Source organism: Leptonychotes weddellii, chromosome 6, assembly GCF_054177405.1.
Source record: "Leptonychotes weddellii isolate Sample4059 chromosome 6, ASM5417740v2, whole genome shotgun sequence".
Lineage (NCBI taxonomy): Eukaryota > Metazoa > Chordata > Mammalia > Carnivora > Phocidae > Leptonychotes > Leptonychotes weddellii.
Genome location: NC_138374.1, coordinates 128034159 through 128051017, shown reverse-complemented (window position 1 = coordinate 128051017; position 16859 = coordinate 128034159). Strand labels below are relative to the sequence as shown.

Below are 16859 nucleotides of genomic sequence, written 5' to 3'. Positions count from 1 at the left end.
CTCTGTCTTTAGTCATGCCACATAATGCTACCCCATCATGTCCTAACTCTTCTAAAAAAATCTTCAATTGGCTATACCTTGCATACAGAATAAAATTCAGATTGTAGTATTGGGACTTTGAGGTTCTCTATCATCTGGAACAATCTGTTTATCGCTTTTATGCCTCTTCCTCACCACTCCTTTTCCATAGGACAAGCCTACCAATCAAAATTGTTTCCCTTTTTTCTCCCCCAGCCCTTTATGAGGACCAAAAGTCATCCATAGCCCTCATCACACTCTGCTTTTTGTTAGAGTCATTTGTGGTTGTTTCCCAGTTAGGTAGTGAGTCTCTGGAGGGCTCCTCCTTATCACATCACTGTGTTTACCACATTACCTTTAGTACAATAAATTAGACGTTATCCTCTGCAGGTGTTTGTTGGATAAAAGCTAGTTTTATATAGCCCTTGCTTCTGTTCACACTTCAATTCAGACCTCAATTCAAGAGTAACCATCTGTACAACTATGAGGTAAGTTTCAGTGTCCATCTATCCTCTTTTTCTGCTCTCCTTTCTTGCACTTAGAGATGCTCAGTGCCTTCATGTTCACTCCTGTCCACCCTGCCTCTTATTAGGGTACCTACATAGATCCCTCCTTTTAAGCAACTCCAACTCTGAGACCCTTTCCTTCCCAGTTTCTTACCAAAACTACACATCCCCGAGACAGACTTTAGAGTCCATTCTCTTCGTTTTATAGATGAAGAGACAAAGGCCCAGGAAGGTGACATGAATTGCCCAAGTTCATGTGACTTATTAGTATTCTCTCTGAGATAGACCCACGGTCTCCTGACTCCAAGACCATTGTTCTTTCCTTCACACTTTGCCTCCTATCCCATATCTCAGCACCCTCAACTTCAGGATGTTGTTAAAGATGGGCAAGGACCTGCTGCTGACCATGTTCGGGAGGCATCTCTCTCTTAACAACAGTTACCAATGCTCTAACTCACAATAATGGATTCTGGAGAGTTCATGTTAGTACCCTCCTGTGATTATTTTGGTCACAAAATCTGGATTATTTTGGTGTTTTCCTAGCTCCCGAACTCATACCTCAGAGAGACACGGCTCTATTCTGGGATGTGTAAAGCCTGCACATTTTCTGCAATGTGCTTCCTTGTGACTGTGTGGTTAGTGATGTTCACTGTCTAACACAATCCTCCCACACTTGCGGAAACCATGGCAGCAGAGCTCCAGAGGCATCCCCCTGCAGTTTTACAACTTCCTGGGGAAAGAGTTCAGTTCATGAATGTGTTGTAATTTCTGTGAAGGGTATCTAAAGTCCTTCAAAACATTCGTGAATGAGCCTTTCAATACCACTTGGAAGGAAGTCAGGGACTTCACCACTGAAACCAGCAGTAATGAAATTCAATGGCCACAACCCAGGAGATATATGAAGGCCTCAGGGCAGAACAAAGGCCAGCTGAAGCAGCCAAGGGCAGTTACTGCCACAAAAGGCATTTACCTTAATAGGAACTTGAATGGCTTCAAGGAATGACACTATCCTTCCAAAAAGTATCACGTGTTCTTTATTCATCCTGTAAAGCTAGGAATATAAAATTTAAATTTTATTCTCGTTTGGTATTGGTGCCATATTTGGGGGGTTTAATCACCAGGATGGGATGATCTGAAGAAACATTGCAATTTTTTTAGATGGAAAATTGAAGCATTGAAAGCTTGCCTTTTCTGCAAGCTTGCATCACAGAATTACAGGTCGCCGATGCTTAAGGAACCTTATAGCACATCTAATCCAACCATGTAATTTAGAGGTAAAGAACTGATCCCTGTTAAGCTGATAACATAGATTATCTAATTTTGTGAAAACCATTCTACTCTAGAAACAGGAATTAACGGAGTAGAAACCTGGGCACTAAATTATAATTATATTATTAGGACTAAGTGTGTATACAGGCCTGACGGACATGAATGCTCTGGACTTCATCTATTTGCCTTCAATTAATTTCCATCCCATTTTCTGCATACAAAGTGGATGACCACTTTAGGTTTCCACTTTAGGTTTTGAGAAGTATGTGAATGCCTACGGTGCTTTGTGCTAACATTAAAGTTGTTCCTTTTTGGTTTTTACTTTTCAGAAAAAAATAATGTAAATGAACTTCAAGACATGTCAATGACTCTTAGTGACACTTCTCAGTGACACTTAGGTAAATTTCTTTATTTTAAAAAAGTGAGATAAGACACACTCTTTCAAGATGGCATTGTGAATATCCAATCAAACAATGGACAGAAAAATACTTTAAAAAATATAAAGTGCCTTGTAATAGAAGCGGGCAACTCTATTTACTTTATGTAGGCATTCCATTCCATTTATTCCTTCAGTAAATATTTATTAAGCACTACCAGGTCCTATGCTAGATACTGTGGAAGTAAAGAGGAGTTAAATGAGATCCCAACCTCCGGGAGCTTACAACAAAGTCTTTTCCTGATTCTGGCAACCCTCCACCCCCACCCCAACAAAACTGTAACAGACAACCATTAGGGAAGGGTCCCCTGTTATGTTCTGCCTTACCACTTTGTACTTCCCTTCCTAGCATTGTCACGATTTCAGTTAAATAGTTGAGTAATTAATTGCTTACTGCCTGTCTGCCACTAATATCTTAGCTCCGTGGGAACAAGTATTTCGTCTCTTTTATTCTCTGCTTCATACCCAGCGCCTCGCGTGGTTGGCATAGAAAAGACGAGCAACTAATATTTGCTGAATGGATGGATGAACGTTAAGAATGAATGAAAAACTAAACGAGTGTCGAAAACCTAAAGAGTCTGTAATACAACATAACCCGTACTATACTAGGCGTGCATAGTACTATGGGAATTTACAGAAGGAGCATTCAAAAGTTCGTCTTAATGGGGCTGATTTCCAAAACAGAAAATAATCTCTTCAATCTCTGAGGCTTGCATGATACCGTCCCCCTCTGGCCTGCCTAGAGTTTAACAGGGATTCTTCTCTGGAATATCAGGATCGTGCCAACAGTAGGACAGCAAATAAGACTGGTTAAATGACCCAAAGGCTGGCATGCACTACGTCCAATTAGGTCATCTCTGGCTCAAAGCCAGAACGAATAAAAGGGTTCGTTCCCTGGTGTAAGCGCAGAGCCGGGACGAAACTCGGCCGCCAGCCTCCACGTCGGCTTTGGCGCCTCCGCAGGCCGCCAGTCACATGACTCGGACCTCGCCAGCCTTCGGCGCCTGGGTCGTTCCGCGCGTGCGCAGCGCTCCGGGGCGGCGGGCCCGAGCGCGCTGACAGCTTCCGGCTTGGTTTCTCCGCCCCTGCGTGGCTAAAGCAGTGCGGGTTTGGCGGTGGAAGCCGTGGGGTGGCGGGGGGCAGGGCGTGGTGAGGTGAGGTGGGTGCCCAAGCGGGGTTCCCGGAGCCATGGCTTGCTCCATTGTCCAGTTCTGCTACTTCCAGGACCTCCAGGCTGCCCGGGACTTCCTCTTCCCTCATCTGCGGGAGGAGACCCCCTGCGGCGCCGTGCGCAGGGACCCCAGTAAGTGCCCCTAGCCTCGCCGCTCCCTTCCCCCGCTCCGCCGCGGCCCCTGCTCGGCGGGTTCGGGTCTCCTAGCCGCCCTGCAGCCGCTGCCCTCGGGGAGCCTCGTTCCCCCCGCGCTTCCCTCTTGGCACCGCGATGATCCCCTGCCCTCCTCGTCCTACAGCTCCGTCCCCCCGGGCGGCGTCGGTGTTGTCTTCCTCTCGCCCAGCTTTCTCCTAACCACTCGCCCTCTGGCCAGAACTGCGCCTTGCTTCCTGTCGCCTCTGCCGACCCCACTCCCCTCGCCCTCCTCCCCAGCTTTCTTTCCGAGTGCCCTCTCCATCCCCCCCTCCCTCCACGGTCCCCTGTTCTGCACGGCTTGCTCCGTGTTCGCATCCTCCTTCCCTTGCCTTGCCAGCTGTCAGCGCTTTCCCCCGGTACTGCCTCAACCCCCCGCCCTCTCCTCCATTCCTGGGACTGCGGCCTTCTGCCACCCTCCCTCCCGAAAGTGTTTCTCATCGCCCGGTCTCCTCCTTCTAGCCCCTTCCCCCCATTCAGATGTAGAGAATAAATGTCTCATTGACAAGTGGGTGACTCCTGAGGTGGTGAGTGAGCGTCTCCCATATAAGGAAAACCTGTCAGGAAGTGAGGGCGAATCTCCAGCAGGAACTAAAATTACAGCAACACGGCCAGGAAAAGTTAATTTCCTTTATTGAGCTGAGACGCCCTCAACCTGTTATTGTCATCAGACAGTGTTAAGTAAGCCCTTATCCAGGTAGTATAAAATCCCAAGTCTGGTTTATTAGATACTGCATAGTTTCTTAGAATTTCCCACATTTCTCCTGTTGAAAGGGTGTGCGTTTTGTGTTTATTGGTTTCTTCGTATTTCCCACCTGAAGCACATCTGGTTTTGTAGTACCGTGCTGTCTGTCATTTTTGTGCTATACTGGAATGGTGATAAAAGGCCCACTAAATGAACTCCTTCCCCTTTCTTAAATATAGAAGAAATCAAATCAGAAGTCTCTGAATATTTACTCTGTGTTCATCAGTAGTGCTGCAAAGCAAGTAAGTTTGGTGGTCGCTGCCATCTAGGAGCTATAGTTTACTGGGACAAATAAGTTAACAGCTGCCATACGGTGTGATTGAGATATACACATATGTGTGTGTATATACCCGTACATATACGTATATGTATCTGACACTAGCGGACACTCCTTGAAGTGGGGATATGTAAGCCCACCTTTGAAGTAATGGTTAGATGCATAGGGGAGAGGTAATAGAATGTGCAGAGGAAAGGAAGCCTGAAATGAGTGACATTTAGACAACTGAGAAGAGCTGCGTGGCTAAAGAGGAGGATGTGGGGAGATGAGGCCGTAAAGGTGATAAGGAGTTTGATCAGGAGAAGCCTGTGGAGGTAGTGGGATGCCTTTGGAAGACTTTCAGCAGAGAAATGACACGGTCAGTTTGTACTCATATTCATCAAAGTTTTTGAATACCTTTTATGCACTTTGGTAGCAGCGTGGCAAGATGGGAAGCAGGGAGATTGGTGGGAGCTTGTTCCAATAATCCAAGAAGCCGTGTGAGCTTGAACTAAAATCACGCCCAGGACTTGAGAGGAAGAGATAGATTGGAAAGCTATTAGGGAGGTAGAATCTACAGGACCTAGTGAAGATCCGGTGATGGGGTTGTAGCTGATGAGTGAGGGCGTTGAGAATGCCTTTGACTTGGGCAAGGGTGTTTAATGAGAGAGAATGAAGGCTATAGGCTTTGGACCTTTTGCATGTGAAATGTTTGTGGTATGTCCAAGTGAGGGAGTCCAGTTAAACACAATCTAGAGGTCTGAAACTTAATAAGGATCCCAGGCCAGAGATGTTAATTTGGGAGTTACCAGCCAAAAGGGTCAGTTCAGTGAACTGAATACTGAAGATGTACCCTTAGTGGAGCCTGATGTTTAAGAGTCATGTAGGGGTTAATGGGAAGAAGACTGAGAAAGAGAGGAAAACCAGGTGAGAGCAATGCCCGGGAGCAGAGGGAGGAGAGGATTGGATGAAAGAGCGGTCAGCGGTCAGCAGTTGCAGCTGAGGTAAGGATGCAAAAGTGCCCATTGGTTTTGGGAAAGTGGAGGTGACTGGGACCCTAGGACAGTTTCCGTGGAATGGTGGAGGCAGAAAACGTATTTATAGGCTATTGAGGAGGTAAGAAAAGAAGTTGACTTTTTCAAGGAGCCAGGTTATAAAGGATGGTGGATACAGGACTGTGGACAGGGGATGTAGAGGAAACAATACATTTTCTCTATCCCACTGCCACTCCCTTGCTCTTCTTTCACCTGGGCAATGGCACCAGTCTTCTCACAGAACTTCCTGCTTCCACTGTTGGTTTCTTGTAATTATTTCCCAAAAGCAGCCAGAGTGAGCTTTTAAAGACAATTTAGATCATAACATGCCCTTTTATAACTCTATGGCCTTCTATTGCATTTAATATAAAATCTAAAGTTCTTACGTTGTTTATAAGGCCCATGAGGCCCCGCCTCCTGCCACTTCTTGCACCCCATACTACTCTCCCCTTATTTTTTTTTAAGATTTTATTCATTTGAGAGAGCACAAACAGGGGGAGAGGCAGGGAAAGAGGGAGAAGCAGACTCCCCGTGGAGTTGGGAGCCCAATGTGGGGCTCGATCTCAGGACCCCAGGATCATGACCTGAGCCGAAGGCAGATGCTTAACCATCTGAGCCACCCAGGTGCCCCTCTCCCCTTATTTCTTGTGCTTCATACACACTTTGTTGTTGTTAAACCAGTCAGGCTCATTTGTGCTTGAGGCCTTTGTCCTTGCTCTTGCCTCTGCTTTGGATGCTGTATGCAGATATTTGCATTTTAGCCGCATCTTGTTAGTCAAGTCTCATTTCAGATGTCAACATCTCACAGAGGCCTTTTCTGGTCACCTAATCTAACATAGTTATTCCTGCCCCCTTGATCACATTTGTTACTCTATCATATTGTCTTACTTATTTTTATCACTATGTCTATGTTGTCCAGTATGGTAGCCTCTAGTCACAGCTGGCTCTTGAGCCCTTGAAATATGGCCAGTGCTACCAAAGAACTGAATTTTTAATTTTATTTAATTTAAACTTAAATTAATTAAAATGTGCTAGATGCAGCTAGTGCCTACCATATTGTATGGCACAGTTACAGGTGCTAAAATTTAGGCACATACAGGTTGACTACTTGTCCAGGGTCACACAGTGAAGCCTAGTCTAAGGATATGAACTCAATCCAGGCAGTTGGGGATATATAGTTGTACCCCTAAGCATCTGGATTAATTTGGAATATGCTTATGGGTTTACACGTGTAATTTAATTTATTACCCTTTTAAATCAAATTTTTAGGTTTGTATATATTGGTATTATTGGGGCTATCAGCAATTCAAGTAGAAAATAAATGGAGAAAGAACCTCTTAACCAGTGAGCCCCTTTGCCAAACCGATATTTTACAGTTAAAACAGTGCTTTAATTTACAAATAAAGATCATCAAAATATCTTGTCCAACTCTTGATAATTTATTTGGAATTCTTGGGATGACTAGCGCTGTGGATTTCCATAATCACTGTGGGTCTTGTTTTGTTAAAAAAACAAACAAAAAACCAGGTTTTATAAAGAGCTCTTCATTAAGACAATCTGAACTAAGCAGGTAGGACCTGCCGTAACCTACTGATGGTGTTTGGCCTTGCTTTGCTTCACTTTTATTAGTGTTATAAATGATTATTGGGAAGGGAGTCATGAGATCATTTTATATTCCTAGCTTATAGTTTTAATTTCTTATCCCAGTTCATTTTTAGGGGATATGTAAAACCAAAACAACAATAATGATAATCTTGAAGCCTTATTAGTTGGTTTAATTATTTTAATGTGGATAGCTGACATAGACCTAATGATACCTGGTTCCTGGGCACCCAGAACTCAGAACTACTCTCCGTATTTTAATTGTCAGAGAACAACAGTATGACATTGTTACTTTGTGTCTTCAATTATGAAATGAGAATATCTTCTATGGCTTTAAAGATTTTATTTGTCAGAGAAAGAGAGCACACACAAGCAGGGGGAGTGGCAGGCAGAGGGAGAAGCAGGTTCCCTGCTGAGCAAGGAGCCCAATGCAGGACTTGATCCCAGGACCTTGGGATCATGACCTGAGTTGAAGGCAGATGCTTAACCGACTGAGCCACCCAGGTGTCCCTCTTCTGTGGCTTTAAAAGAGATCTTGAACCCTACTGTTTCCCAATGTTTACATTAGTGATAACTATTAATAATTGTTTCTACTCAATCAGATGCTATTTCAGGCAAAAAATTTGGCTTCATACTTTGAAATTTCAGAGATGGGTAGTAGTAGGGGTCCCCACATAAACTACGGTGGCATAATTTCCAGTGAGACTGGATTTTTAGACCAGAACTTTCTGATATTTATAATTGAGTTGGGCAAAAAAAAAAAAAAAAAAAGTACATGTACAGAGAGGGAGAATCAGAATATTTGGAGGGAATTAGAGTATTGTGGATCTCCTAATTTACTTGATAAGAAAATAATTTCCTAGTGACATACTAAAAAAGTAAGGCAGCTTTCCTTCTTGCCTCTTTTACCAGAAAGATAGAAGATAAATCATGCAGGGAATTACGTTGGCACCATCAGTTAAAGTCATGTTTTTATATAATCACTGAGCAAAATGTGCTTTTTAGGATAACCTGAAATCATGGGGTCACTTTACATGATGGGATATTACAAAGGGCATAAAATACCCATTTTTTATGCTTCGTGAAAATGCTTTCTCTTGTTTGAGATCCTACTGGGGGGAACATTTATAGGAATTTCAGAAAATTTATGGAGTTAATGGATTTTGTTAGCAATTTAAAATTGGAAGAGGCTCTCACAGATAAAATTTGTCAATGAGGAAATTGAGACATGCATAGTCTTTAATTCCTTCATAGAGCTAGTGTTTGTTGAGTACTTCCTATGTGCTAAGCACGAAGTAGTCTTAAAGGGTGAATAAAATAGGTCCCTCTTCTCAAGGAGCTTTCAGTCAATCAGTCAATAAAGGAAATAAGCATGTAGAAGGAGTGTTAAAGTGTTATCCTGTAATTTGGCACATGATGGTTGGAGAATGAAGGAGTGTTAGTTCAGTCTATATAGGGGACTCAGGGAAGTTGTCTTAGAGGAACTGTCATCTTCACCAAGGCTTAATTGTTTAATAGGTGCCCGTCAGGTGGAGGGGGATGTGAAACACGATGGGGTTCAGAAAGCTGCAAATAGTAAATTGTGGGAGAGTAGGGTATGGTGAGGGATGAATCTGCAGAGATTGTCAGGAACTTAAATTTTATGCAGTAGCAGGGTCCTCAGATGGAAGTTAAGAGTACTTTGGAGCTACATGGAAATTTGCCCAAGGGTTACTTGGAAACAAGTAGTTTTAAGTAAATTAATTTCCATTTACTCTTATGAAAGTACCTACTTTTCTACCCTGCCCTTCTCCCACTTTACTAAAGGCTCACCTTTCACACATTCTGAATATTATTACAGTAAGTTGTTCCAAGGTGTTTAAAAAAACTTCCCCTTTAATCGGTGCACCATGAACTCCCTCATCTACCTCATTGAGACATTTCCAAATAAATTTTGCTGTTTATGTTCAATAGTCATCAAAATTTGTGATATATGTATGTTGTTGTTCTCAGTTGTCAACTTCTAATAATAATTGCAATAAGTCAAGAAGAAAAATTCTAATATGTGGAGTCTTACCACAAGAAAACTTAGTTCATGTTTTTGCAGAGAAATTTTTGGATTAATAATAAAAATATATTAATATTACATTAGAATAGCACTCTGGAGGAAATGGAATGGAAATAAGAATTTAAGGAGAAAAAAGGACTTATAAAATTACTTTTAGAGAACATCATTTTTTTTAAAGGTTTTATTTATTCATTTGAGACATAGAGAGAGAGCATGAGCAGGGAGAGAGGCAGAGGGAGAGGGAGAAGCAGGCTCCCTGCTGAGCCAGGAGCCCGATGTGGGGCTCGATCCCAGGACCCTGGGATCATGACCTGAGCCGAAGGCAGACGCTTAACCATCTGAGCCACCCAGGTGCCCCTAGAGAACATCATTTTTAAAAAGATGTTGGTGTGTATCATTTCCCTATAGTATATAGAGTCCACTGAATAAATTTAAAGGGATGATATACATTTATATTAAAATGTGCATGTTTATTGTAATAAGAAATTACATCCTTTGTGCAAGGGATACATACCATTGAAAACGTCTTAGGGTATATATAAACAAAAAGTTTGAAGGCAGTCTTCTATAGGGTTCAGTCATTCCCAATCATTTTTTTTTTTCCATCATAGCACACATAAAAAAAGACTTGGTATCTGAATAGCGAAAGCAATTTTGAAAAAGAAGAAAAAAGTTGGAGGACTCAGACTTCTTGATTTCAAAACATTACAAAAACTGCAGTAATCAAAACCATCAGAACAAAGTAATCAAATTTGTACTGGCATAAAGACAGACCAGTAGGCTAGAGTCTGGAAATAAATCCTTGCATATATGGTCAGATGATCTTTGACAAGGGTACCAAGACCACTCAATGGGGAAAAGGACAGTTTCTTCAACAAATGGCATTGGGAAAACTGACTGCATATCCATATACAAAGGAATGAAGTTGGACCTTTGTCCTACACCATATACAAAAATTAACTCAAAATGAATTAAAGACCTAAATATAACAACTAAAACTGTAAATGCTTAGAAGAAAACATAGGGGAAGCGTTCATGACACTGGACTTCATAATGAGTTCTTGGATATAACACAGCACAGGCAATGTAAGCAAAAACAGGCAAATGGGACTGTATCAAACTTCAAACATTTGTGAATCAAAGGATGGGATCAAGAGTAAAAAGGCAACCTATGGAATGGGAGAAAATATTTGCAAATCATGTATCTGGTAAGGGATTAGTATCCACAATATATAAAGAACTATAGCTCAACAGTAAAATAAACTGATTAAAAACTGGGCAAAGGACTTGAATAGACATTTTTCCAAAGAAGCCATATAAATGGTTAATAAGCATGAATAGATGCTCCATATCAGTAATCATAAGAGAAATGCAAATCAAAACCATAATGAGAGATCACTTCACATCCATTAGGATGGCTGTTACTAAAAAAACCAAAAACAGAAAATAACAACTGTTGGCAAGGATGTGGAGAAATTGGAGCTTTACACTGTTGGTGAAATTGTAAAATGGTCCAACTGCTATGGAAAATATTGTGGAATTTCCTCAAAAAAACCCCCACAGAATTACTATATAACCCAGCAATCTCATTTCTGGGTATATATCCAAAGGAGGTGAAAGCAGTGTCTCAGAGATATTTGTACACCTATATTCATAGCTGCACTACTCACAAAAGCCAAGGAGTAGAAGTAATCCAAATGTTTATTGATGAATGAATGGATAAACAAAATGGGGTGTGTGTGTATGTGTGTGTATATATATACATACACACACCATGGAATATCATTCAGCCTTACAAAGGAAGAGAATCCTACAACATGCTACAATGGGAATGAACCTTGAGGACACTATGCTAAAGACAAATGCTGTATGATTCCACTAAAGTAATTAAATTCATAGAAATGGGAAATAGAATGGGGTTCCTGGGACTTGGGAGGAGGGAGTAAAGGGGACTTGTTTAATGGGTATAGAGTTTCATATTTGCAAGATGAAAAAGTTCTAGAAATCTGTTTCACAACAATATGAATATACTTTGCACTACTGTACACTTAAAAATGGTTAAGATGGTAAATGTTAGGTTATGTTTTTAACATAATAAATATGTCAGTTAATATGGTAATAGAGAGATTGGTCATACAAAATAAATAAAGCTGCTCATGGTGGGAAGTGACCTGCTGGAAGTTCCAGTAGCTCCAAGCCCTACCTGGCTGTCTTGAGAGATGAGAGGATTAATATCTTGGTTCACCTGTAACCTATTTGTGGTTTACTAGGAGTCTCTGCTATAGGCAGAGGGTAACCATTGATGGTTTTAAGTGAAAGCATAGCATTTCAAGATTTGAGCTATGGAAGGTGGATTTGGTGGCTGTGAAAAGAATAGGTTGGGTAGTGCAAAGCTGGAGGTAGGTGATTTTGGGAGATGTTTATAGAAGTCAGATGCGGGCCTTCAGAAGTAAAGACAGAACTAAGGCAGTAGCAATGGTGATGGAGTTTGAAACTTGCTGGAGTTAGCAGTGGCAATCTATAAAAAAGGAATTTGAGCCGAGAATATTAACCAGCTAATATTTTGGAGACATTTTTATGTCAGCAAAGAAAGAATGGATGGGAGTGGTGAGTGAAAGTGGAAGTAGAATGACCAGTTGGGTGGCCATTGCAGTATTCCAGAACGGGAGGTAATCTTACATTGGTATTCCTCAGGCATTATTTAATTTTGTTTAAAGTGACAGTCCTGGAATTATAAGGACAAGTATTTTTTTATGACTACTGTGCTAATACCATTTGGAACTATAGGGACCCTAAATGAACCTTCCTCATGCAAAGGAATCATTGAATCCTTTGATTCAGTGAATCCTAGAATCCTTAGGTGTGTGCTGTGCCCACATTTCGCCTTTGAAAAGATCAGAGAGTCTTTCAAACACAGATCACTTTTCTTTGTACCATGTGAGCCTAGGTCTCACATATAAATTGCCCAGAAGAGAGAATGTCAAGAGAGACGTAGTTAGTCATCACATTGCCTTTTTTTTTTTTTTTTTTAAATAAGACATGAAAGCCACCTTCTGGCTACTCATCCCACCTTCTAGGTGTTATAACTTTAGCGTTATGCTGTTCAGTATGGTAGCCACTAGTCATATGTGGTAATTTAAATTTAAGTTTAATAGAAAATAAAAGTAAAAATTCAGTTGCTTAGTCATACTAGCTACTTTTCAAGTGCTCATTGACTACATATGCCTAGTGGATACCTTACTGGATAGCACAGATCTAGAACACTTCTATCATCAAAGAAAGTTCTGTTGTGCTGCTATGGTGAGAATGCTCTGAGACCTGCTGCTTGGGTATTTATTTTTAATTTTATATTATCTCATTCTTGTAAAATATAATTCTGGAACTTTTTTTTGTTGTACTTATTATAACGTCAACATCTTTCCGAGTTTGTATATGTAACTCTATAGCATTTTTTTCTAATGGCTGCACAGTGTTCCAATGAAGACTACCAGGCTATATTTAACTATTTCCCTATCAATGAACGTTTAGATTATTTACGAAATATTTGCTATAAGAAAATGCTCCAGTAAGCATCCTTATGCATGTTTTTATGTAGGATATTGGTATTTTTTTTTTTTAATTTATTTATTTGAGAGAGAGAGTGAGTGAGAGAGAGAGAGAAAGAACAAGCAGACTCCCCACTGAGCAGGGAGCCCGATGTGGTGCTCCATCCTGGGACTCCAGGATTACAACCGGAGCTGAAGGCAGGTGCTTAACTGACTGAGCCACCCAGGCACCCAGGATATTGGTATTTCTACATGTACATTTCCGGGATTGGAATTGCTGAATAATAGAAATTCACATTTTAAATGCTGGTTACAGTTGCCAGATTACTCTAAAAATTGGTCAGGTTCATTCCTATCCATGGTGAATAGAAATGCCTATTTACATACACATTCGTTGTCATTTTGTGTTATCAGTTCCTTTGACTTTGGCTTTTCTGATAAGTGAACAGTTGTTCTCATGTGATTAGATTATTGTCAGGCTTTATCTGTATTTTTTAAAAAGCAGCAGATAATAGCAAAGTTAAGCTGGTATTGGAAGAATTTAAATATAAAGAAAGTTTTCTCACAGGGACTAGTTGAATATTAGAATGGGTTAAATAATAGTGTTGAATTGGCTTCTTTAAAATATGCAGAAATTAGCAATAGCTAGCATTATTTACATACCTTCACCCACATACTGTAATGGCACACCCTTACCTTCCAGTAAGGTCACTTATTTGACAACAGGGGTCATTAGAATCCTAGAAACGAAAGGGCCCTTAAAGATCTAGTATTATTTAGTGTTGGTGGTTTGAAAGAAAGAAACTCTGCTTGCTGAAATGGGATGGCCTCATTTTAGATTGCTACGTATTTTTATGTGTTGAAAAGAATATGCTAATACGAAATTTATTTTCCCATTTCCCTAGAAAAAGAAAAAGATTAATAATTCTGAAGCATAGGAAATTAACCAGCTTCTCTCTTTTTTTAATCTGTATCTTTTTTTTTAAGATTTTATTTATTTATTTGATAGAGACAGAGCGCAAGCAGGGGGAGCGGGAGAGGGAGAAGCAGGCTCCCCGCTGAGCAGGGAGCCCGGTGCGGGGCTCGATCCCAGAACCGTGGGATCATGACCCAAGCCGAAGGCAGACCCTTAACCGACTGAGCCACCCAGGCGCCCTGCAGCTTCTCTATTCTTTAGTTATTTTTTACTTTGTACTGCTACGTGATGGGTTCTTTGCCTTGGCCAAGAAGAACTGGCTAAAATTTGTTGAAGTTTTTGAATTATTTACAAGTCATAGGTTCTAGAGGTTTTTGCTCCTTACTGAAACAAGTACATTTTCCATTTTTTCTTGTCTCAGAAGAGTGGAAATGAATGTGCTTCTGTGCTAATAAGATCTTTTATTAGACCATGGAGATTAAGTTTTTCATTTCCTAACATTTAATGATTTCAGTTTCTCATTTAGTTTTTGATCTTGACATATTCATATTGGAAAAGGCAAATAGTGCCAAATTAATTGCCCACTTCAGGATTCAATTTCCTTTCTAGCTTCAGGTTCTTGTTATGTGAGGAACACACTCAGTTTATGAGGACAGACTGTTCAGAAGCAAATCACAATAAATTTTTGGAATTAAAAAGAGCTATGGAAGACAGAAATTGAATTTCTTATTTGAGCTTTTGTTGGTGGAATAATTCATTCACTGGAAATATCCTTAAAAAAGACATCTGTAATTTTTGATGACTGAATTAAAATGTGTTTTCTCTGTGTTTCAATGACTGTATCATTTATCAGATAGTAAGAGACTGAATAGTTTTTTTTATACCAGTATAATCTGAGCTCTTCAGGGAAAAAAATTCTTTCCAGAAGGAGATGTAGTTACATTTTACATGTTGAAGTTAAAGTCACTGGTTTTAGGGGCACCTGGGTGGCTCAGTCGTTAAGCGTCTGCCTTTGACTTGGGTCATGATCCCAGGGTCCTGGCATTGAGCCCTGCATCGGGCTCCCTGCTTGGCTGGAAGCCTGCTTCTCCTTCTCCCACTCCCCCTGCTTGTGTTCCCTCTCTCACTGTGTCTCTGTCAAATAAAATCTTAAAAATAATAATAATAATAAAGTCACTGGTTTTATTCATTCAGGCAAAATGTTGAACTTGACCATGATAAGAACAACAGTTTATGCTTATGTTATCAATTCCTCTAGACAGTTCACAATAGTCATCTTCAGTGACAGGCTAGACCAAATAGATGTGCTTTAAGGGTAAAATACACATCAGATTTTGAAGACTTAGTAGGGGGTAAAAAGTAAAATATCTCCTGAATAATTTAACATTGACTGCATATTGAAATGATATCTTGGCTGTATTATATTAAATAACATCTATTAAAGTTTCACCTGTTTTTTTTTTCTTCTTTTAAAATGTGGCTACTAGGGGCGCCTGGGTGGCTCAGTCGTTAAGCGTCTGCCTTCAGCTCAGGTCATGATCCCAGGGTCCTGGGATCGAGCCCTGCATTGGGCTCTCTGCTCAGCGGGGAGCCTGCTTCTCCCTCTCCCACTCCGCCTGCTTGTGTTCCCTCTCTCACTGTTCTCTCTGTCAAATAAATAAATAAATAAAATCTTTAAAAAATAAATCAAAATGTGGCTACTAGTAAATTTAAAATTGAATGTGTGGCTTGCATTATATTTTTATTGGACAGTGCTGCTAAGTGCCTACCAATGATTGAAGAGTCTAACTGGAGAGAGAGTAGAAGGGTGGTGGCAGTCAAAGGAAAAAAGGATATTTAGGATCAGATTCGATTGGCATTAAAGTTTATCATTGAAGGTAGTGTTCTTAGAGTAATCCATGGACAGTCTGCCTCAGATTTGCAGGGTGAGGCCAACCCTGAAACTTCAGTCATCCCTAATTCATTATTTATATTTCTTTTTTTTTTTTTTTAAGATTTTATTTATTTATTTGACAGAGAGAGACACAGCGAGAGAGGGAACCCAAGCAGGAGCAGTGGGAGAGGGAGAAGCAGGCTTCCCTCAGAGCAGGGACCCCGATGCGGGACTGGATCCCAGGACCCCGGGATCATGACCTGAGCCAAAGGCAGATGCTTAACGAAGGCAACGCCTAACGACTGAGCCACCCAGGCGCCCCCATTATTTGCATTTCTTGCAGAGTTTTTAAGGCTACCTAGAGAGAAAGGAAGCTGCAGAAGAGACAGTAACTCTGGCTTTATTAAGGCAGTGAGTGTGAATCTCATTCTCTTAGTTTTTTGATCAATTTTGTTGAATTGGACTTCAGCAAAATCAAAGACATAGGAAGTTGATGACAGTTAAAGATTTGCTTTTCAGAGATTGGGTGCTTGCTTCTTACTTAATAAATGAGGAAAACACTTAAAATTACCTTATAATTTAGTCTAGCCTTTGACTGAAATGAGTGCTACTTAACTCAGTGAGCAAACTGGGTAAGTGCCATTGGCTTTATGATTTAGTGATCTGTGGAGTGTTTGGAATTTTTACACAGGACCCTAACCACCCTGAAGAGTTGTATGTTCTGGTGCCCTTATTCTATAATACACTTTGTTAAACTGATTTACCACTTAAGTTATACCACAGCTTAGTATTAAAATTCAAAATCTCCTGGGCGCCTGGGTGGCTCAGTTGGTTAAGCGACTGCCTTCGGCTCAGGTCATGATCCTGGAGTCCCTGGATCGAGTCCCGCATTGGGCTCCCTGCTCGGCGGGGAGTCTGCTTCTCCCTCTGACCCTCCTGACCTTCCCCCCTCTCATGCTCTCTCTCTCTCAGTCTCTCTCTCAAATAAATAAATAAAATCTTTAAAAAAAAAAAAAATTTAAAATTCAAAATCTCCTATGGGTGATTTTGTTACAAGTTGCAAAAAGAGTTACCAAAAAAACTCCTATGGGCCAGGGTAATTTTAATCCATTTATTCTAAGACAATCATGGTGAACTATTTGTAGCTTTTCTTTATAGTAAGTGATAATAAAAAGTTAGTGTTATTTTGTCATGAGTACGTAGAATTTATAGATCTTAAGGTCTTAAACTAATGGTTCATATTGACATT

At 40.6% G+C, this 16859-nt stretch overlaps 1 protein-coding gene across 1 annotated transcript in view; it reads left to right on the top strand.

Annotated features, from left to right (window-relative positions):
- Positions 1-3311: 3311 nt before the first annotated feature.
- The window catches only part of RAB3GAP2 (RAB3 GTPase activating non-catalytic protein subunit 2), a 77299-nt gene continuing 63751 nt past the window's right edge, over positions 3312-16859 (top strand). Inside the window, exon 1 of the mRNA XM_081823210.1 lies at positions 3312-3532. Within this exon, the coding sequence (XP_081679336.1) occupies positions 3418-3532 (115 nt within the window). The 5' untranslated portion in view covers positions 3312-3417. The remainder of the gene's footprint in view (positions 3533-16859) is intronic.